We start from the raw sequence: 24,011 nt of genomic DNA, 5'->3' as shown, positions 1-24,011 counted from the left end.
CAGTAAATCACACTTCTTTAAACATTCTTTGAATTTTTGTCCATTCTTCTCACACGTAAAAGAACTGAAGCAGAAAGCACTTTATATTATAGCCACACATATGAGCACTAAACTCAAGGCTTGAGGCAAGCAAGACAGAGTATTTATTTGGGTCATGAACAGCTGGATAACATATCAGACCATACGAGGTCCCATAACACAGAGAAGAGAGGCACTAGGGTGTTATCGGGAGGTACAGCACTCCACATTGCATCCTCTCAGCGTGCTTTTTCCTCCTCTCTCACTGACAAAGTTAAAACTCTATTTAAAAACAAATGTGCAAATATCTTCAGATCTGCATGCATAAAAGAACAGAGGTATACTTGGCATTCTACTATCTTTGCCTCATCTTTGCCTCTTACCCAGCCAGCGCGCACACACACACACACACACACACACACACACACACACACACACACACCATATCCTTCTGTTTGGCTCCTGGAGTGCAAATGCAAAAATTATTTTAGCTACACTGTATTTTGGCTAATCCCTGCTCTCCCCAAGCTCTAAATTAAAGGGGATGAAATAAGGAACACATACATAAACAAACAAGGGGACTAGAATATAGATAGTGGCCCAGTCTCTATGCCTGCTGGCATATGCATCTCTGATTGGCTATATAAATGAAAGAGAAAAATTCTAAATGAATTTGATATGGGTATTATGTCTTTAAGTGGATGGGGAGGGGCGAAGGGTTGCTATGATACTAATTGTCTCTGCCTTGCTTTTCTGAAAGTTTTTTTTTTTTGCCCTTAGCAAAATGTTTTGTGGAGTGCTCTGGATGGAACAGCAAGTTTGGAGATGTGAAGAGCTGTGGGTGGCACACCGGCTTTTGTAACAGAACAAAACAATCCAGTTATTCTGCATGCCACCATAGCCTGAGGGTATCCCTTCAGTGAGGTGCAGACAGAAGCAAGGAGAAAGTGTGCATGCAAAATCAGAATTCAGAAAATAAAAAAGAAACAGAATCAGAAGCGGAAAAAAAAAATTTATCCCACCCATGGTTCAATCAGTTTCTTGCAAATGATATATAAAGCCATCCTACATCTTGCATGTGTGGCACATTAATTAAAATAGCCTAAAGTAATCTTTTAGATATGTTAGTCATGGACTGATTGATGTTTAGGTATGTTAGAAAGGGAAGACTGTTGAACGTGGCCAGAAATTGTAAATTTCTTACAGAAAATGGAAAAAAAAAAAAAAAAGCTTTCGTTCATGTTTGGTAACCACTTTATTCTAATCAGGGTTGCAATGGATCCGGAGCCAATAAAACAGCACTGAGTCTTTTCCGATAACCTTTTTTAAAGGTAGACTGCCTTTCAGATTTTTCAAGTGTAGGTCATAAAAACAATTTTCCCTGAACACTCAGTTATTTTTGTTTAGTCAACCAAAAGCTACTGAATTCGAATCACAGACTTCCAATTTTATTAGTTTTTTTTAAATAGAACAATTAATGAATTTAGAGCCACGTGGCTCTAAATTCTCAGCTATTTTTTCTTGCTTCACCATGATCCAGTTCAAGATATTAGGTCATGCATCACGTGGTGGGTTTTCCCCATTCGTGCAAGGCATTGTGTGATACAAATTTGAAACAGGAGAGGCAAACAGAGGATGCGAATGAAACATGAAAGACCGACTACAGTAATGGAAAGTGAGAAGAAAAGATGTTCTGTTGTGAACGAAAGGAAACGCAGGACCAAACTAATAAATATCGCCAGTCAGCAAGCGCCTCCAGCTGTTCATTTAGCGACAGAATGATGTAACTGTCAGTGCACATTCAAGGTAAACCTGTAGATGGCAGTAATGCAACACTGGATGCCAGCTGACGTAAAACCCAAAAGAAGAAGGAAAAGAAGAAGAAACAGGTAAACCTGTGCATGCACATACCGGACTTCCTCTGTCTGCTAGGCTGTGCGAAGCAAGCAATTTCATGCACATTATTTGCTAGGGAATCCCCTCAAATTAAATAACTTCCCAGCCAGAGAATGGCCTGTTTTTTTTTTTGAGATATTGCAGAAATAAACATATATCTTAACCCTTTCGGACACAAGGAAACATGCTTTGGAACTTCATGTGTACAATTCACGTGTACAGTTGTACACATTATGTCCGAAGGGGATAATGACCAAATTTCAGAGGGAACTAAATTTCACCGATTTTATGAAATTGAAAGGCCGTATAGCTTTAAGGTTGGAGAATACAGAGCAGGGTATCTGAGACCATTCCTCTTTACACAATCTTTACAATCCATTCATTCATTCAGGTTTGTTGATAGTGGAGTGGCTGCTGCTTTATGTCCCAGGGCGCCCTCATATCTATATGTTACCTTCTGACTCTCCCTTTTAGTTATGCTGCCATAGTTAGTCTTGTTGGAGTTCCTGCTTGCACTCAGCGCAAAATATATACTGTTCTTACTCATTAGGTGACAATGGGCATACCTAACAACCTGTGTCATCCCCCACCCCTGTCTCTTCCCTCTGTCTGTCCTTATCTGCTGAGTTACATGTTCATCCTAAGACACCAGTGGTGCTGACCTCTTCTGCTCCTCGGACCTGCCTGATCCATCCTGATGCCCTACGTTTTTCTGGAGTCTCATCACATTGCTCCTATGGAGGACGGCCGTATATGGTCAGTCGATAGTCACACTTGGAAGATGGCTCTGGACACTTACAATAATGCATCTATGGCTGAGGACTACAGTTGACTTGCTAACTTTAGGACTGCAGTTGTCATGAACAGTTTTGCACTCAAGTCTCCATCAATGAACAGTTTATAACTTCAGCAAAATAGACTTCACGTTAAAACTATAATGATTTTCCTGGTTACACAGTTGCACTTTGTGACTGTAAAGGACACTGTTATAGAAGCAAATTATTTATGATCATGCTATCTGTTATCACCTAGATGAGGATGGGCTCCCTTTTGAGTCTGGTTCCTTTCAAGGTTTCTTCCTTGTGTCATCTCAGGGAATTTTTCCTCACTACTGTCACCACAGGCTTGCTCATTGGGGATAAATTAGGGATAAAATTAGCTCATGTTTAAAGTCTTTAATTTTCTGTAAAGCTGCTTTGCGACATTGTCTACTGTTAAAAATGCAATACAAATAAACTTGACTTGACAATCTTTACAAGGGGTGCCAATAATCATGGAAGGCACTGCACTTCCAGCATGATGATGCACTATGTAACAAAGCAAAGTCATCTCATACTGGTTTCATGAATATGACAATGAGTTCAATGTTCTTCAGTGGCCTTTCCAGTCACCAGTTCGGAATCCAATAGAACACCTTTGGGATGTGGTAGAACAGGAGATTCATAGCAGAGACTTGTTTGGTGGACACCACTTGTATACCAGACTAATAAAAAACATATCCAATTTAATTTACTGTATTAAGACAGCTGAAAGGACTCTTTTTGCTCCCTGAATTTTGCTCAGGGATTGTGCAAAACCCACCTGCAGATACTCCGTTCACCTCCTGAGATGCTATGCTTCAAGGCATGGCTCAAAATGATGTATTAAAAGCCTGTTGTCCAATGCACATTAATCTTTCATCCCATTAAAACATCGTGCACTTGAATCTGCAATAAACACCCTGGAACACGAGCTTCACTGAGTGACTAGCTGTACTGGGGGCTTCAAAAGAGATTTTCATGCAGACTGTTGACCAAAAAGAGTTTGAGTTAAATGAATGAAGAATGAGATATTTGTTTTCACTAAAATATTGAATTCCACCAAGAGTGATAAATAATATGATGAACTTTAGTAAACATTTTATTGCCACATTTTCAAGAAATTTTAGGTGAAGCCTGCCTTCCTGTGCCATTTTAAAGCAATTGCCTATAATTCATACACTCTTTCACATCTAGGGACAATTTACCATAGATAATCCATGTACCTGCATGTTTTTAGAAAGTGGGAAGAAACCTGAGAACCAGGAAGAATCACTGTCTATTGAACTGAGGCATTGTGAGTCAAACAGCATAATAATGAACTAAGACAAATACATTTTTGTATATCTGGTACATTGTTAGTCAGCTTATGTGGGATGGAAACATATTTCAATTCAGCAGCGATTATCTGCAGCCTCTGACAGAAGTCTCAAACCGGACTTTTTCAGTAATTGAACTCAAGACTTCAATTAAAGTCCCCTGACTGTGTAGTAGGCCAAGAGGCCAGCACACTGAAGCACCCCTTTAAAGACAGCAGGTTCCTGCCAACGCTATAATTGATTTTCCAGTCTGGCTCAGTGCAGTGGACCCAAACAGCTCCCTGTAGTCTGCTTGCTTTCTCTCCCCAGTTCCCTCCATGCTGTGCCCTTTGCCCTAAACCCTGGGCTGGAACCTGCTCCCTTTAACTCTGAACATGACCATTGCACTCACTTGTTCTTTCTGCAGAGGCAATGACACAAGAAGAGGATCAAAGACAGTGATCCAGCTACAGTCTCCCTCCTCATAAGAGAACAATCATACATGCTGGGATCAGTGCTGAACAGAGAATACTTTATATACAGTGGTGCTTGAAAGTTTGTGAACCCTTTAGAATTTTCTATATTTCTGCATAAATATGACCTAAAACATCATCAGATTTTCACACAAGTCCTAAAAGTAGATAAAGAGAACCCAGTTAAACAAATGAGACAAAAATATTATACTTGGTCATTTACTTATTGAGGAAAATGATCCATGATTACATATCTGTGAGTGGCAAAAGTATGTGAACCTTTGCTTTCAGTATCTGGTGTGACCCCCTTGTGTAGCAATAACTGCAACTAAACATTTCCGGTAACTGTTGATCAGTCCTGCACACCGGCTTGGATGAATTTTAGCCCATTCCTCCGTACAGAACAGCTTCAACTTTGGGATGTTGGTGGGTTTCCTCACATGAACTGCTCGCTTCAGGTCCTTCCACAACATTTTGATTGGATTAAGGTCAGGACTTTGACTTGGCCATTCCAAAACATTAACTTTATTCTTATTTAACCATTCTTTGGTAGAACGACTTGGGTGCTTAGGGTCGTTGTCTTGCTGCATGACCCACCTTCTCTTGAGATTCAGCTCATGGACAGATGTCCTGACATTTTCCTTTAGAATTTGCTGGTATAATTCAGAATTCATTGTTCCATCGATGATAGCAAGCCGTCCTGGCCCAGATGCAGCAAAACAGGCCCAAACCATGATACTACCACCACCGTGTTTCACAGATGGGATAAGGTTCTTATACTGGAATGCAGTGTTTTCCTTTCTCCAAACATAACACTTCTCATTTAAACCAAAAAGTTCTATTTTGGTCTCATCCATCCACAAAACATTTTTCCAATAGCCTTCTGGCTTGTCCACGTGATCTTTAGCAAACTGCAGACAAGCAGCAATGTTCTTTTTGGAGAGCAGCGGCTTTTTCCTTGCAACCCTGCCATGCACACCATTGTTGTTCAGTGTTCTCCTGATGGTGGACTCATGAACATTAACATTAGCCAATGTGAGAGAGGGCTTCAGTTGCTTAGAAGTTACCCTGGGATCCTTTGCGACCTCGCCGACTATTACACGCTTTGCTCTTGGAGTGATCTTTGTTGGTCGACCACTCCTGGGGAGGGTAACAATGGTCTTGAATTTCCTCCATTTGTACACAATCTGTCTGACTGTGAATTGGTGGAGTCCAAACTCTTTAGAGATGGTTTTGTAACCTTTTCCAGCTTGATGAGCATCAACAACACTTTTTCTGAGGTCCTCAGAAATCTTCTTTGTTCGTGCCATGATACACTTCCACAAACATGTGTTGTGAAGATCAGACTTTGATAGATCCCTGTTCTTGAAATAAAACAGGGTGCCCACTCACACCTGACTGTCATCCCATTGATTGAAAACACCTGACTCGAATTTCACCTTCAAATTAACTGCTAATCCTAGAGGTTCACATACTTTTGCCACTCACAGATATGTAATATTGGATCATTTTCCTCAATAAATAAATGACCAAGTATAATATTTTTGTCTCATTTGTTTAACTGAGTTCTCTTTATCTACTTTTAGGACTTCTGATGATGTTTTAGGTCATATTTATGCAGAAATATAGAAAATTCTAAAGGGTTCACAAACTTTCAAGCACCACTGTAAGTCTTTGCTCCATAATAAACAAGCCTGATATATGTTATCATTATTAAGGTACACTTTGCTAGCATTCTCAAAAGGCACATAACATAAAAGTGAAAAATGTCAAATTGAGCACTACAATTTGGACTTAAGACCCTACAACATAATTATAACTAAAGCACAATACATACATTTGGAGTACTTTTGCTTGTCACTAAAGTGTTAATGATAAATCTTTTGTACCAATAGGAGGATCTTTCAGGAAAATTAATATAATGTAACTTTAAACTTATTTGAGGCAATCATATTTCATCAATTAAGAAACTGTCAATCTCTGTATGGACTGCTTCCCCAAAATTTCTCATCTCATCTCATTATCTCTAGCCGCTTTATCCTTCTACAGGGTCGCAGGCAAGCTGGAGCCTATCCCAGCTGACTACGGGCGAAAGGCGGGGTACACCCTGGACAAGTCGCCAGGTCATCACAGGGCTGACACATAGACACAGACAACCATTCACACTCACATTCACACCTACGGTCAATTTAGAGTCACCAGTTAACCTAACCTGCATGTCTTTGGACTGTGGGGGAAACCGGAGCACCCGGAGGAAACCCACGCGGACACGGGGAGAACATGCAAACTCCACACAGAAAGGCCCTCGCCGGCCACGGGGCTCGAACCCAGGACCTTCTTGCTGTGAGGCGACAGCGCTAACCACTACACCACCGTGCCGCCCTTCCCCAAAATATAACTCTCAAAATGATTTAAGGTACAACAGTGGCCCATAAGATTCAGTTATTTACCTTCAATTAAATTAGTGAATTATAAACCTTAAATTAGGTTTTTGAAAGTACAGTGCAATTACTTTCTCTTGTGAAAGATACTTATTAAAGATGCAAAAGACATACTCTTGAAGGTACTATATATATATATATATATTTTTTTTTTTTTTCCTGAGTGTTTTTCTGAGTGTGTACAGCATTGCCTAACTTCTGTAGTTGGGGTCCACTGAGCCCCCACTATATTGGGTGTAAGAGCAATGTTTCCCAGTCAGGCTCAGTTCTAACAGATATTTAAATTTTTTTCAATTAAATGGTACTATTGTACTGGAACTTGGGATAGAGCAAAAAGTGTAAACCATCTGGTAGTCCCTGAAAAAAAGTTTAAAACATTTGAACAGACCTCCTGCATTAAAAATATACCATTGCGATGAGTGACCTGTAGGAAATTTGTCAGTGTTGCTGCTATCTCCTGTCACTTTTTTGCTTCATGTATAGTCAATGCCAAGGCGAACTAGTGATGTGTTAACACTGCTAGACCTCCTCAAACCAATGAATAAAGTTTTAGGAGTTTTTTTGTGCATTAAAATGATTTTTGGAAACCATATGTGGAGAGACTATATTCTATACTATTGAGTGCTTATTAAAAGTAATGGCAGAGGCCTCAGAATGGATCCCAGAGTTCTTACCATCTGCAGAGCTGAGTCCCCTGGCTGCAGAGATCATAGAAAGAGAGGGGCTGCTGTGAATGGAGCGGATGTAGTCCATGTAGGGGTTGATGTATGGGTGTGGGGAGCTAAAGGGCGAGTCCACTCCAACACCTGAGGAATTCCGGTGGGGTGGGATTCTGATGAGGGAGATATCAGAAAATGCAGGGCTGCCTGCCAATACAGGAGGCCTGGATTCAAAAACACAGAAAGTAAAAGGAATTAGCATTTAAAACATACTGTTTTCAAACACAAAGGTCTGAATCACAATGCATACATTTGGAATGAGCATTGAACAAACAAAAGCTTGGCATGCACGACTGCTTTCTGTTCCTGGTGTTACTTCACCTAAGAATGCAGCAGGATGTGGAGCAGGAAATGAATGGCGACACTATCTGTCACCATCTGAGCAGCCAAATCTTAGAGCAAGAGTGAAGGAGAAAGCCCAAACTAAATTCCTACTGTTCCCCTCCCTTTCAGACATTTCCTAAGATCAAAGCCAGCTTTCATGGCAGCATCTTAATCAGATGATGATGGCCAGGAATTTTCTCATCACTCCCACAATGCCTTGCAAAGTTTTCTTTGGTCTGTGAGTCAGAGAGTTTAGTTTTTATTGATTTGTAGGCACACTTTCTTAAGTAGCAAGGGATGTTCATGCTTTTTAATGAAATAAGGGTTATCACTCACCAGTAGAAATCAGCTGGAAGATTCCAAGGAATGTTGGCCATTAACAACTACTGTGTATATATATATATATATATATATATATAATATTTTATATTAAAATAATATTAATATTAATAATAATAATAATAATAATAATATTTAAAATAATATTTTTATATATATATAAAATAATCATAAGGTCACTATGTGACTTTGTGGTAAAGGTCTCAACATTTGTGCACACCAAGACAAGAAGATATGCAAGTGTCATGACACTGCCCCTGGCAGTTAGGTGGGGTGAAATAGAACTCCAAAACATGCATCTAAAAGAAGAGTTCAAGATAATGACTGCTGTTACTTACAAAATAGTCTTTAAAAAAGAAAACTGTAGAGAAGAAAGCAGTACATGGATCAAAAGTAAGGTGAGAACAGCCAGGGGGAAAATATTTGTCCTGTGGAGAGCTTCTGAGTCTTGAAGAGAGGACCAGAAAGATCCAATTATACCCCACAACCTGTCCAGTCAATCCATTTCCCTGCCAATCTCTGGAGCTCAGACATCAACTTCACAACTAACAGGTAAACCCCTAATGGGGAAAACCCTTCAAAGTTAATGACTAATGAAGCAATAGCTATTGAAATAATGGGACAAACTCACAGCTGAACTGATGAAATTGTTTCACTCCAAAATAAAGAAAACAGAGGGATTTTACATAGCATCAGAGATTGCAATGATCTGCTTTGTTCTACCATATTACCACAAGAAATGAAAGACACTAATTGTTTATAGATGTAACGTGTACATAAACTTGATAGCAGACCTGTAGAAGGTCACACACTCAAACTGCTTTATTCACCATCCTGTAGTCAACCTTGACCTTAAGGTCACAATCTCTGCATGTCATACATCATCACCCGTAATTTAAAATGACAGCACAACTACTCTATACTCCCCTTCTAGATGTGACACAAAGTAAATTACAGCAACACAAGCAACAGCTGCAACACATACACTATATTGCCAAAAGTATTTGCTCACCTGCCTTGACTCACATATGAGCTTAAGTGACATCCCATTCCTAATCCATAGGGTTCAATATGACGTCGGTCCACCCTTTGCAGCTAGAACAGCTTCAACTCTTCTGGGAAGGCTGTCCACAAGGTTTAGGAGTGTGTTTATGGGAATTTTTGACCATTCTTCCAGAAGCGCATTTGTGAGGTCACACACTGATTTTGGATGAGAAGGCCTGGCTCTCAGTCTCTGCTCTAATTCATCCCAAAGGTGTTCTATCGGGTTGAGGTCAGGACTCTGTGCAGGCCAGTCAAGTAGGACTGGGGCATTTGTTACTACTTGTTTCAGCTTGTTGAATGCTGCATCATGGGCTTCATGCCAAGTCCACTCCACATCTTGGTGTATCAGTTGTCACTGTGGTCCAGTAATATCACTGTACTGAGGGATAAACTTTGACAGTTTGTCATGCCTAAGAATTGCTGCAGGGCATGTTTGTTCTGTGGTTTTGTCATGTCACAAATGGCTTTTGTTTTTTCAGGGCCTGGCTTAACACCATTAGCTGTTAGCAGGTGGCCAACATAGTGGACACAGATTTGCATTTTATTGTGGTTGAGTTTCAAGTTGATGGCTCAAGTTCTGTTCAATACCTGTCTCAGATGATCATCATGTTCTTGCCGTGTATGTCCCCAGTTTAAAATATTGTCTACTACAATTGCTCATGATTTTCCAATGAACAGTTGCTCCATAACATTTTGAAAAACCTTGCTGCCTGTGCAGATGCAATGGCATTCTGATGAACATGAAAGTTGTAAGGTTTGAGGAAGCATCATTATGGGAGATCTGCCAAAAGCCACATTTGGCATCCAGAATACTTCGCACCAGGCATGTCTGCAATGATTTGTTTGATAGATTTCACTGGGTGACATGGTCTGAGAAGGGCCTTGTTGAGGTGCACTGGGTCAATGGAAATTCATACAGTTCCATCTTTTTTCTTGGCTGCAACCATGGCAAACACCCATTTTGTGGATTTGATCAAGCTTTGCCTTAACCTTTTCTATCATTTAATTATTTTCTTGTGGGGAGCACATACTGTTGGGGCAGCAACCTCATTTGGTATACAACTGGCAAATTGTCTATAGTGTAGCCATCAAAAAGGTCCTTGTACTCCCATAACATTGGTGCTTCTTGCAGTAGTGTGTGGATGTCAGGTCTGAGGTATATGTAGTCCTAGCAATGTTTTCACATTCCTATTGACCACACTCCTCTGAAGAAGCGCCATCTTAACATGGTCGAGGGGTTTGTGTGCTCCGGTGATCCTGGGAGCTGTGTTGTCAGGGGCATTAGCCCCTGGTAAGGTCTCCTAAGGCAAATTGGTTCCAGGGGAAAGGCCAGACTAAGAGTGATTCATAGACCCTGATGAAATGGCAAAGTAGGAGCTGCAGCACCTCGCCCAGGAGCAAGAAAGCAGGGCCTCCTCCTGGAGCCAGACCTGGGAGGGGAGCTCGCTGGCGAGCATCTGGTGGCCGGGTCTTGGCTCATGGGGCCCAGCTGAGCACAGCCCCAAAAAAATTACATGGAGCCACCGCCATGTGGGCTCACCACCTGCAAGGACAGGCAACAGAGTTGGGTGCATTGTGAACCAGGTGGCAGGCAAAGGTGGGAGTCTAGGCATGCTGATCTTCAGCAGCACAGATAAGTTTTTGGGATGTGGAATGTCACCTCTCTGGTGGGGAAGGAACTGCAGCTGGTGCAGGAGGTGGAGCGGTACCAACTAGATATAGTTGGGCTTGCCTCCACGCATAGCACCAGTTCTGGAACCAAACTCCTGGAGAGGGGTTGAACTCTCTCCTTTTGTGGAGTTGCCCAGGGTGACAGGTGCCGGGTGGGTGTGGTGATACTCACGAGCCCCTGGCTGAGCGCCACTGTGTCTGAGTTCTCCCCAGAGAATGAGCAGGTCACCTCTATGCGACTGCTAGTTGCTGAGAGGAAAACTGTGACTGTTATTTGTCTTTATGCACCAAACAGAACTGCAGAGTATTCAGCCTTCTTGGAGTCACTGGGTGGTGTCCTGGAAGGGGTGCTGCCTGGGGACTCCATAGTTCTCCTGGGGGGCTTCAACGCTCATGTGGGCAATGATGGAGAAAACTGGAGGGGGGTGATTAGGAGGAACAGCCTGCCTGATCTAAACCCAAGCAGTATTCTGTTGTTGGACTTCTGTGCTCGTCATGGATTGGCCATAACAAACACCATGTTCAAGCATAAGGTGGTTCATAAGTGTACGTGGTACTAGAATACCTTAGGCCAAAGATCAATGATCGACTTTGTGGTCGTATCATCAGATCTGCGGCCATATGTCTTGGACACTCGGGTGAAGAGAGCAGAGCTGTCAACTGATCACCACCTGGTGGTGAGTTGGATCAGATGACGGGGAAGCTGCTGGATGGGAGAGGCTGGGGACATATAATCTGAATGGACCATGTTCAAAGCCTCCATTGTAGAGGCAGCTGGTAAGAGCTGTGGCCAAAAGGTCATTGGTGCCTGTCATGGCGGTAACCTAAGAACCCGCTAGTGGACACTGGCCATGAAGGACGCTGTCAAGCTGAAGAAAGAGGCCTTTCGGGCTTGGTTGGCCCAGGGGTCCCTTGAAGCAGCAGGCCGGTACCAGGAGGCCAGAAGGACTGCAGCTTCAGCAGTTGCTGAAGCAAAAACCCGGGTGTGGGAGCAGTTCAGGGAGGCCATGGAGAAGGACTTATGGTTGGCCTCAAGGAAGTTCTGGCAAACCGTTCAGCGACTCAGGAAGGGGAAGCAGGGCTTGCCTCAGGCTGTGAGCAGCCAGGGAGGAGAACTGCTGACACAAACTTAGGATATTGTCGGGCAGTGGAAGGAGCACTTTGAGGAACTCCTGAACCCGTCCTAAACATCCTCCATGGAGGAGGCAGAGTCTAAGGACTCGGGGAAGCTTCCATATCTCTGGCAGAGGTCACTGAGGTAGTCAAGAAGCTCCTCGGTGGCAAGGCACCAGGGGTGGATGAGATTCACCCTGAGATGCTGAAGGTTCTGGACATTGTTGGGCTGTCTTGGCTGACATGCCTCTTCAGTGTTGCATGGAGGTCGGGTACAGTGCCTATGGAGTGGCAGACAGAGGTGGTGGTTCCTCTTTTTAAAAAGGGGGACCAGAGAGTGTGCTCCAATTATAGGGGTATCACACTGCTCAGCCTCCCTGGGAAAGTTTATTCCAAGGTACTGGAAAGAAGGCTTCAACCGATTGTCAAACCTCAGATTCAGGAGGAGCATTGCGGATTCCATCCTGGCCGTGGAATGGTGGATCAGCTCTTTACTCTGGCAGGGTTGGGGTGGGGGGTCATGGGAGTATGACCAGCCAGTCTACATGTGTTTTGTAGATTTGGAAAAGGCTTGCAACTGTGTCCCCCAGGGGCTCTTGTGGGGGCACTGTGGGAGTATGGGGTATCAGGGTTGTTGTTATGAGCCATCCAGTCCTTGTACAACCAAAGTGTGAGCTGTGTCCATATTCTCAGCACAAAGTCAAACACGTTTTCCGTGGGTGTTGGACTCCACCAAGGCTGCCCCTTGTCGCTGATCCTGTTTGTGATATTAATGGATGGGATCTCAATGTGCAGCTGAGGTGAGGAGGGTGTCTAGTTTGGGAACCTCAGAATTACATCTCTGCTCTTTGCAGATGATGTGGTTCTGTTGGCTTCTTCAGAGTGTGACCTTCAGCACGCATTGGGACGGTTTGCAGCCAAGAGTGAAGTGGGTGGGATGAGAGTCAGCACCTCCAAGTCTGAGGCCATGGTTATCTGCCGGAAAACAGTGGAGTGCTCCCTCCGGGTTGGGAGTGAGTTGCGGCCCCACGTGAAGGAGTTCAAGTATCTCAGGTTCTTGTTCACGAGTGATGGTAAAATGGAGTGTGAGATGGACAGGCCCCTCCTAGAACTGCCACCTTATTGTGGTGGAGGGGTTTGTGTGCTTGAATGATCCTAGGAGCTATGTTGTCGGGGGCATTATGCCCCTGTCAGGGTTTCCCAAGGCAGACAGGTCCTAGGTGACAGGCCAGACTAAGAGCAGTTCACCAAAACCCCTATGGAGAAAAATCCGAGGACCGTGACGTCGCCTGGGATGACGCAGCCGGGGCCCCACCCTGGAGCCAGGCCCGGGGTTGGGGCTCGTATGCGAGCGCTTGGTGGCTGGGCCTTTGCCCATGGGGCCCGGCCGGGCTCAGCCCGAAGAGGTGACGTGGGCCCGACCTCCTGTGGGTTCACCACCCACAGAGGTAGCAGTAGGGGACTGGTGCAATGTGGATTGGGTGGCAGTCGAAGGCAGGGGCCTCGACGACCTGATCCCCGGACACAGCGGCTGGCTGTTGGGACATGGAATGTCACTTCGCTGGGGGGGAAAGAGCCTGAGCTTGTGCGGGAGGTTGAGAGGTACCGGCTAGAGATAGTCGGGCTCACCTCCACGCACAGCTTGGGCTCTGGAACCCAGCTCCTCGAGAGGGGCTCGACTCTCCACTTCTCTGGAGTCGCCCGTGGTGAGCGGCGGCGGGCTGGTGTGGGCTTGCTTATAGCTCCCCAGCTCAGCCGCCATGTGTTGGAGTTTACCCCAGTGAACGAGAGGGTCGCCTCTCTGCGCCTTCGGATTGGGGAGAGGGCTCTTGCTGTTGTTTGTGCCTACGGCCCAAATAGCAGTATAGAGTATCCGGCCTTCTTGGAGTCCCTGGGAGAGGTACTGAGGAGTGCTCAGACTGGGGACTCCATTGTGTTACTGGGGGACTTCAATGCTCACGTGGGAGATGACAGTGACACCTGGAGGGGCGTGGTTGGGAGGAACGGCCTCCCCGATCTGAACCCGAGTGGTGTTTCGTTATTGGACTTCTGTGCTAGTCACGGTTTGTCCATAACGAACACCATGTTCGAGCATAGGGGTGTCCATAAGTGCACGTGGCACCAGGACACCTTAGGTCGGAGGTCAATGATAGACTTTGTAGTCGTTTCATCTGATCTCCGGCCCTATGTCTTGGACACTCGGGTGAAGAGAGGGGCTGAGCTGTCAACTGATCACCACCTGGTGGTGAGTTGGATCCGCTGGCGGAGGAGGAAGCTGGACAGACCTGGCAGGCCCAAACGTATGGTGAGGGTCTGCTGGGAACATCTGGCCGAGCACTCTGTTGGGGAGGTCTTTAACTCCCACCTCCGGGAGAGCTTTTCCCAGCTTCCGAGGGAGGCGGGGGACATTGAGTCTGAGTGGACCATGTTCTCTACCTCCATTGTGGACGCAGCTGTTTGGAGCTGTGGCCGCAAGGTCTCCGGTGCCTGTCGTGGCGGCAATCCCCGAACCCGGTGGTGGACACCGGAAGTAAGGGATGCCGTCAAGCTGAAGAAGGAGTCCTGTCGGGTCATGTTAACCTCCAGGACTCCCGAGGCAGCTGACGGGTATCGGCAGGCCAGGCGTGCTGCAGCTCGGGCAGTTGCGGAGGCAAAAACTCGGAACTGGGAGGAGTTCGGGGAGGCCATGGAGAAGGACTATCGGTCGGCCTCAAAGAAATTCTGGCAAACCGTCCGGCGCCTCAGGAGGGGGAAGCAGTACTCTGCCAACACTGTTTACAGTGCGGGTGGGGAGCTGTTGACCTCGACTGGGGACATTGTCGGGCGGTGGAAGGAATACTTTGAGGATCTCCTCAATCCCACCGTCATGTCTTCCACTGAGGAGACTGAGGCTGATGACTCAGAGGTGGACTCGTCCATTACCCAAGCCGAAGTCACTGAGGTGGTTTGCAAGCTCCTCGGTGGCAAGGCACCGGGGGTGGATGAGATCCGCCCTGAGTATCTCAAGTCTCTGGATGTTGTGGGGCTGTCTTGGTTGACACACCTCTGCAACATCGCGTGGCGGTCAGGGACAGTGCCTCTGGAGTGGCAGACTGGGGTGGTGGTCCCTCTTTTTAAGAAAGGGGACCAGAGAGTGTGCCCCAATTATAGGGGAATCACACTTCTCAGCCTCCCAGGGAAGGTTTACTCCAGGGTACTGGAGAGGAGAATTCGACCAATAGTCGAACCTCGGATCCAGGAGGAACAATGCGGTTTTCGTCCTGGTCGCGGAACACTGGACCAGCTCTATACCCTTCATAGGTTGCTCGAGGGTTCATGGGAGTTTGCCCAACCAGTCCACATGTGCTTTGTGGATCTGGAGAAGGCATTCGACCATGTCCCCCGTAGTATTCTGTGGGGGGTGCTTCGGGAGTATGGGGTTCGGGGCTCTTTGCTAAGGGCTGTCCAGTCCCTGTACGAACGGAGCAGGAGTCTGGTTCGCATTGCCGGCAGTAAGTCAGACCTGTTCCCAGTGCATGTTGGACTCCGGCAGGGCTGCCCTTTGTCACCAGTTCTGTTCATAATTTTTATGGACAGAATTTCTAGGCGCAGCCAGGGGCCAGAAGGAATCCTGTTTGGGAACCACAGGATTTCATCTCTGCTTTTTGCGGATGATGTTGTCCTGTTGGCTTCTTCAAACCAGGACCTTCAGCATGCACTGGGGCGGTTTGCAGTCGAGTGTGAAGCGGCTGGGATGAGAATCAGCACCTCCAAGTCCGAGGCCATGGTTCTCGACCGGAAAAGGGTGGCTTGCCCTCTCCAGGTTGGTGGAGAAGTTCTGCCTCAAGTGGAGGAGTTTAAGTATCTCGGGATCTTGTTCACGAGTGAGGGAAGGATGGAGCGTGAGATCGACAGGCGGATCGGTGCAGCCTCCGCAGTGATGCGGTCGCTTTACCGGTCCGTCGTGGTGAAGAAGGAGCTGAGCCAAAAGGCGAAGCTCTCAATTTACCAGTCGATCTACGTTCCGACTCTCACCTATGGTCATGAGCTTTGGGTAATGACCGAAAGAACAAGATCGCGGATACAAGCGGCCGAAATGAGTTTCCTTCGCAGGGTGGCTGGGCACTCCTTTAGAGATAGGGTGAGAAGCACAGTCACTCGGGAGGAGCTCGGAGTAGAGCCGCTGCTGCTCCACATCGAGAGGAATCAGCTGAGGTGGCTCGGGCATCTTTTTCAGATGCCTCCTGGACGCCTCCCTGGGGAGGTGTTCCAGGCATGTCCCCCCGGGAGGAGGCCCCGGGGAAGACCCAGGACACGCTGGAGGGACTATGTCTCTCGGCTGGCCTGGGAACGCCTCGGTGTTCTTCCCGAGGAGCTGGTCGAGGTGTCTGGGGAAAGGGAAGTTTGGGCTTCCCTGCTTAGACTGCTGCCTCCACGACCCGGTCCCGGATAAAGCGGAAGAAGACGAGACGAGACGAGATGGACAGGCAGATTGGGGTGGCATCAGCAGTAATGTGGGCATTGTACTGGACTGTTGTGGTGAAGAGGGAGCTGAGCCAGAAGGCAAAGCTTTTGATTTACCAGTCAATTTACATTCCAGCCCTCACCTATGGTCATGAGCTTTGGGTAGTGACGGAAAGGATGAGATTGTGGATGCAAGTGGCTGAAATGAGCTTTCTCCATAGGGTGGCTGGGCACACCCTTAGAGATAGGGTGAGGAGCTCAGACATCTGGAGGGATTTCGGAGTACAGCTGCTGCTCCTTCATGTCGAAAGGAGTCACCTGAGGTGGTTCAGGCACCTGATTAGGATGCCTCTTGGTCATCTTTCTTTGGAGGTTTTCTGGGCACATCCAATTGGGAGACAACCTTGGGGTAGACCCAGAACACACTGGAGGGATTATACAGACGTGATTGCTTAATTGCATAAGCTTTGTGCAAGATCATTTTATGCAATTAAGTGATCTATGCAATTAAGAGATCAGGCTACTATGAGGATAGTTTAAGCCCAGTTGTGTGATTTGCATTGTCGTGTAATGTGTTTTGCTTGATACATTTCTGCATGGTATACAATAAATGTTTGTGTAACATTAGAAATTTACTTAAAATAATCAACTATTAACAAACATGATTATTGTTACAATGTTTATTTAACATTATAAATTTACTTAAAATAATCATTAATTGTCTTCTGTTTAACATTGTTCATCATGTCCTTATTGATTATCTTTTCAGTTTCTTGAAAAGCCTAAGTTGAGAGTCCATGGTGATATAACCTCCTTCTAATGATATCCAGGGCTTGAACAACTTTCCAATAACAAACAGTTTCCTTTTATCTGACCCAGTGTAATTGCAGCAAACCAATGCAATAATTCGCTCTTTACTGATTTTATTTCCAGCAGGTTTTTCATGTTCATAAACCATTCCACTACTGGGGAGTGCTCGAAAAAAGACCCCAGTTTCGTCACAGTTATAAATGTCCTCAGCACTATAACGTTGAAAGATTTCAGGCCACACGTTCTTCACCCAGCGGTCAGCTGCCTCTTGGTCATGGCTTTGTTTCTCACCATGTGCCTTTTTGAACTGAATTTTATGCCGTCTACACCATCTCTGGACCCATGCCCTAACAATTTCTCCTTCCAGCTGGAGTTCTTTTGCAAGACTCTGCGCTTTACTGAGCAGAAGAGGTCCAGACACAGGCACATTCATGGCTCTGGCTTGATTGTACCATCGCATAAGAGCCGCATCCAAATTATCACGTGTCGAAATTCTATTCCGTTTTCATGATGTATTGTCGTTCGATTTGAATTTCGCAATAACATCCTTTCATTTTGCTTTTATCCGTGAGACTTGTGACTGAGATATCCCGAATTTTTCAGCCACTTTGCTTTGTGAAATACCCTTGTCCAACTCACTGATAACTTCATATTGTTTGGAAATATCCAAGTCAGTCCTACTACGTTGTTTCAACATCGTTACTACTTAAAACTAAAGTGATTTTCCCATCTTGCTTCGCGCACCTGCTTCCAGGTAAACAATGCGCTGATTCGAATGAAATTAGGTCGTCCACTCAGTATTCACGAAAGTAGGTCATGACGTTACACTGACATCATAATCGGAGATTCCATGGAATCTCGTGTGCTCTGCGCATGTGCAGAAGATGATTGATGGGAAAATACCCTGTATTGTTATGCGATAAACCGATCAGTTGGAAGCTTTTTGCCATGAATTTTTATGCATATAAGCGATATATGCGATTAACCGATATGCAATTAACCGATCAAATTTGTATATGAATAATGGGGAATGGTTTGTGGTTTTCTACTTCTTATGCAAATAAGCGATTTATGCGATTAACCGATATGCAATTAAGTGATATGATCTGTATATCTCATCTGGCCTGGGGGCACCTTGGGATCCCCCAGGAGGAACTGGAAAGCATTGCTGGGGAGAGGGACATCTAGAATACCCTGCTTAGCCTGCTGCCACCACGACCCGACCTCAGATAAGCAGAAGAAAATGGATAGATAGATACTGACCACATGAAATTTACATTGCCACCACATACAGTGTAATATTGCTGTGCTCTCTGTGTTCATTGTCTTACCCCCATAGGCCAGAAGATTGAGTCTTTCATCTGGATTCACAGGGATTGTATGGTCAACTGCATGCAACATGCATTTGGACATAACATTGCACTTGGCACCAGTGTCCATTTCATTTCCGTTACCCCTTACCATTTTGCCACAAGTATCGGGCGGCATGGTAGCGTAGTGGTTAGCACTGTCGCCTCACAGCAAGAAGGTTCTGGGTTCGAGCCCAGTGGCTGGCGGGGGCCTTTCTGTGTGGAGTTTGCATGTTCTCCCCGTGTCTGTGTGGGTTTCCTCCGGGTGCTCTGGTTTACCCCACAGTCCAAAGACATGCAGTTAGGTTAACGTGGGGCAGCCTTGGGCTGAAGTGCCCTTGAGCAAGGTACCTAACCCCTGACTGCTCCCCGGGTGCTGTAGTGTGGCTGCCCACTGCTCTGGGTGTGCGTGTGTGTGTTCACTGCTTCAGATGGGTTAAATGCAGAGGATGAATTTCACTGTGCTTGAGAAGTGTGCATGTGACAAATAAAGGTTTCTTTTTCTTAAGTATCGCATTGTTTATTGAATACATAACATTTACTCTGGTCCAGAGAGTGTTTTAGTGCACACATCTGCTTCTTTTTTTAACTTGGAGTTCTTTTCTAACTGTTCATGGGGCATACAACTGCTAATTGTCAATTCAAGGGTGAGATACTTTTCATGTAGTAGATGCTTTTAGATTAAATAATTTTCTATGCCACACATGATATATCCATCCATCTATTATCTGTAGCCGCTTATCCTGTCCTACAGGGTCGCAGGCAAGCTGGAGCCTATCCCAGCTGACTATGGGCGAGAGGCGGGGTACACCCTGGACAAGTCGCCAGGTCATCACAGGGCTAACACATAGACACAGACAACCATTCACGCTCACATTTCACACCTACGGTCAATTTAGAGCCACGAATTAGCCTAACCTGCATGCCTTTGGACTGTGGGGGAAACTGGAGCACACACAGTACAGTTCCTTATAAATTCTTTGTGTGTGATTTTATGCCAAAAGTTTGCCCCGAGTCACCAGGCTTCTGAGTAGCAGTGTTGAAAGCATACCTGTCCATAATGATGTTTTCTTGCAGGCTAGCAAAACTCATCAAATTTTTCAGTAAACCCTCCACATTTTTGTGTCCTTCTTTGTCTTCATAGGTGAATGATTCATTTATTTTAACAACCTCAGGTGAGCTTTAGGTGCATATAGGCTTGTACTTTATCCAACAGCCCCATGTTTATCCATTTATCCAGCATCCCCATGTTGCAACATATTTCCCATTCCTTATCAAATTTCTGCCAGTTATCAGCAAAGATTGGCGGGGCCCCTGGCCGCTGCATCCGTGGACCTTCCCTACATCACCCTCATTTAGATGGGGCCTCACGACAACCTGGAGGCCTTCCTCACACTTTTCGAGCAAGCTGCAGAGGCGTGGGGGTGGCCGGTCAAGAAACAAGTTGCTTGGCTTCTGCTGCTCCTGACCAGAAAAGCCCAGCTCGCTGCCCAACAACTCCTTGTCAACAGCTGGCTCAACTCTGCTGACCATCTTGACCAAGACCATGATGCACCGAGCCATCCTGCAGCGTCAGCCGTACCCTGGAACAACATCATCAGTACTTCCGCGAGCTGACTCTGGAGGAGGGCAGCTGACTGTTTGCTTTCGGCCAACAGCTCTAGGATGCCTGCCAGTGGTGGCTGAGGGCAGAAGACCATGATGCTGAGGGGATCATCAATGCGGTGGTGCTGAAGCAGTTCATCATGTGGCTGCCAGAAGGAACAGCAGAGTGAGTCCAGTGACACTACCTGGCATCGCTGGATCATGCAATCCAGTTGGCAGAGGACCATCTGGTGACGGTTCCAGTGGCAGGTGGACATCCTGCTACTTCTCTCTCTCTTTTCCTCTCTCTATCCCCTCTTCACAGAAATGGGGGCTGACTCCCCTACAGCCTGCTCACTGAGCCTGTGGTGTCCCCCTCCCTCCCCTTTTGTGTCTGTGTCTTCTTCTCCTCAGGTGAGTGATCCCTGAATCGCCAGTGCAGAAGTGAAGCCTGGGCTGGTATGCTGGCGCTGCAGGGAGCCTGGATACTTCCAGGACCAGTGCCACGCAATGGAGGTGGGGACTGTGGTCCGGATCCCTGATGTGCCAGAGACTGCCCTCAATCAAGCTGGAGTGTATCTCATACCAGTGAGTATTCAAGGAGATACATATAATGCGTTGGTGGATTCAGGCTGTAATCAGACTTCCATGCACCAAAGCCTGGTTCAAGGTGAGACATTGTGGGGAGCACAATTGGTGAAGGTATTGTGTGTGCATGGGGATGTTTACAAATATCCGCTAGTGTCCATTCACATCCAATTTCGGGAAACAAAACATAGTGTAGAGGCAGCGGTTAGCCCACGCCTCACCCACCCACTGATTCTGGGGACAGATTGGCCAGGGTTTAAGTTTCTAATGGAGCATGTAGTAGTGGGTGGGTCCTGCAGTAGTACATCATGGGGGGATCCCAGTGTAGCACTGTCTGGGGAAGCCGTCTCAGAGCCGTCCATGTCAGCACTGCATCAGTGTGACATGGAAAGAGGGGAGCAGCCCTCTCTCTCTTTCTCTCTGCAATTCCCTCGAGGATTTCCCCTTAGAACAAATGTGAGACAAGACTCTGCGTCATGCTTTTGACCAAGTGAGAGTAGTCAACAGTCAGACTCTCCAGCCAAATGCAACACTCTCCTGCCTGTATTTCGCAATCATTAAAGATAGGTTATACCGAGTGACGAAGGACATTCAAACCCATGAAAAAGTAATCCAATTGTTATTCCCAATGAGCCGTCGGGAACTTGTATTCCATGCGGCTCATTTTAACCCTGTGGCTAGACACTAGTCCACATAATGGCCCGATTCTATTGGCCAGGGATTCGCAGGTATGTCCGTAGGTGGTGTGTGGCATGCCACAAATGCCAGCTGGTGAATCCAGCAGCCATGCCAAAAGTGCCATTGTGCCCTCTTCCCCTGATCGGGACCCCCTTCGAAAGAATTGGCATGGAACTCATCGGGCCATTAGATCGGTCTGCACGAGGGTATCGCTTTATTTTAGTCCTAGTGGACTATGCAACGTGATACCCAGAAGCAATCCTGCTGCATAACATTTCCGCACACAATGTGGCAGAGGCACTGTTTAAAATGATCTCCCGAGTTGGGATTCCCAAAGAAATCCTGACTGACCAAAGCACTACATTCATGTCATGTACACTTTGTGAGTTATTGGGGTTAAATCTATCTGCACCAGCGTTCATCTCCCACAGACAGATGGCTTTGTTGAACATTTTAACCAAACTCTTAAAAACTCAATTTGTAAGTTTGTAAGCGAAGACACACATAATTGGAATAAGTGGCTTGAGCCCCTGTTATACGCAGCATGAGAGGTTACGCAAGCCTCCATGGGGTTTTCCCCTTTCAAATTATTATATGGGTGTAAGCCTCATTGTATTTTGGACATGCTGCAGGAAAATTGGGAGGAGGGACCTTTGAATAGTCAAAAAGAAATTCAATATGTTCTCGACCTGCATGCAAAGCTCCACACACTCAGTCACCTCACCCAAGAGAATTTGAGGCAGGTACAAGAATGTCAGGCCTGACTGTCCAACAGGGGTGCATACCTTAGAGAATTCACACCAGTAGGTAAAGTGCTTGTATTATTACCCACTTCGAGCTCAAAGTTACTCGCTAAGTGGCAAGGGCCCTTTGAGGTCACATGGTGAATTAGGGACATCGACTATGAAGTGAACAGATAGGGGCAGGGCGTGACCGATATACCACCTCAATCTACTAAAAGACTGAAATGAGGGGGTCCCCATGGTGTTGGCATTGGTAGTTCTGGAGAGAGTGGAGCTGGGGCTGAAGGTAAAAATTAAAGTAATTACTCAAGCCACTCCGGTCCCCTGTGGAGACCACCTCTTCCTGGCCCAAATCACTGAGGTTGCCAGGTTGCAAGTGGAGTCTTCTGAAATGTTCTCACCACTCCCTGGCCACACTCACCTCACAGAACACCACACTGAGACGCCCCCGGGGTGATGGTGCATAGCCACCCATACCGCTTACCCAAACATAAGAAAGTTGTGATTTGGGATGAACTCAAGGCCATGCTTGAAATGGGAATAATTGAGGAGTCACACAATGATTGGAGCAGCCCAGTGGTCTTGGTCCTCAAGACCAAAGGATTGGTTTGGTTCTGTGTGGACTGTAGAAAGGTCAACACAGTGTCTAAATTCGATGCCTACCCAATGCCTCTCATTGATGAGTTGCTTGAATGGGTAGGTGCTGCTTGCTGTTATTCAACACTGGATTTGACAAAGGGATATTGGCAGATCCCCTTGACTCCTCTATCCTGAGAGAAAATGGCCTTTTTCACACCGTTTGGTTACCCTTCCTTTCAGGTTATTTGGTGCTCCCGTTACGTTGCAGCAGCTCATGGACAAAATCCTCTGTCTGCATGCCACCTATACTGCTGTCTACCTAGATGATATCATTATATATAGCAATGATTGACCATGGCACCCTAAACACCTCAGGCCATCCTGGAGTCGCTGAGGCATGCGGGCCTCACAGCTAAAGTCATAAAGTGTGTGATTGGGTAGGTGGAAGTATGGTATCTAGGCTTACACTTGGGTCATAAGCAGGTGCGTCCTCAAATTGACAAGACTGCAGCGATTGCCACCTGCAAGGTGGCCCAAGACCAAAAAGAGGGTGAGAGAGTTCCTGGGGATGGCTGGTTACTATCGCAGGTTTATACCTAACTATTCAGATGTCACCAGCCTGCTGACTGATCTCACTAAAAAGGGACCACCAGATCCGGTCCAGTGGCTGGAGCAGTGCCAACAGGCGTTAACTAGGGTAAAGGCTGCACTGTGTGGGGGCCACTTTTACACTCCCCTGACTTCTCTTTCCCTTTTATTTTGCAGACAGACATGTTGGACAGAGGGTTGGGGGTTGTTCTGTCCCAGGAGATGGAGGGTGAGGAGTGTCTGGTGCTGTACATCAGCCGCAAGCTCTCGATGCAAGACAGTAAGTACAGCAACATCAAGAAGGAGTGTCTGGCTATCAAATGGGCGGTGATCCTCCGGTGCTACCTGCTGGGGTGCTCTTTTCCCCTCTGTTCGGATCACGCCACGCTCCAGTGGCTCCACTGCATGAAAAATGCCAGTGTGCGGATCACCCATTAGTATCTAGCCCTCCAGCCTTTCAAATTCGAGGTGGTCCACAGGCCGGGGGCACAGATGATGGTGGCAGACTTTCTTTCC

The 24,011-nt window shown here is 46.2% G+C and overlaps 1 protein-coding gene across 2 annotated transcripts in view; it reads right to left on the bottom strand.

Annotated features, from left to right (window-relative positions):
- gli3 (GLI family zinc finger 3) overlaps window positions 1-24,011 on the bottom strand; it is a 363,740-nt gene that overhangs the window by 67,013 nt on the left and 272,716 nt on the right. For both annotated transcript variants that reach the window (XM_060900066.1, XM_060900067.1), the window contains one exon: window positions 7,598-7,806. In XM_060900066.1, the coding sequence (XP_060756049.1) occupies window positions 7,598-7,806 (209 nt within the window). The remainder of the gene's footprint in view (window positions 1-7,597; window positions 7,807-24,011) is intronic.

The sequence above is a fragment of the Neoarius graeffei genome, chromosome 19 (genome assembly GCF_027579695.1).
Source record: "Neoarius graeffei isolate fNeoGra1 chromosome 19, fNeoGra1.pri, whole genome shotgun sequence".
NCBI classification, from domain to species: Eukaryota; Metazoa; Chordata; class Actinopteri; order Siluriformes; family Ariidae; genus Neoarius; species Neoarius graeffei.
This window is presented reverse-complemented; position numbering and strand designations above follow the sequence as displayed.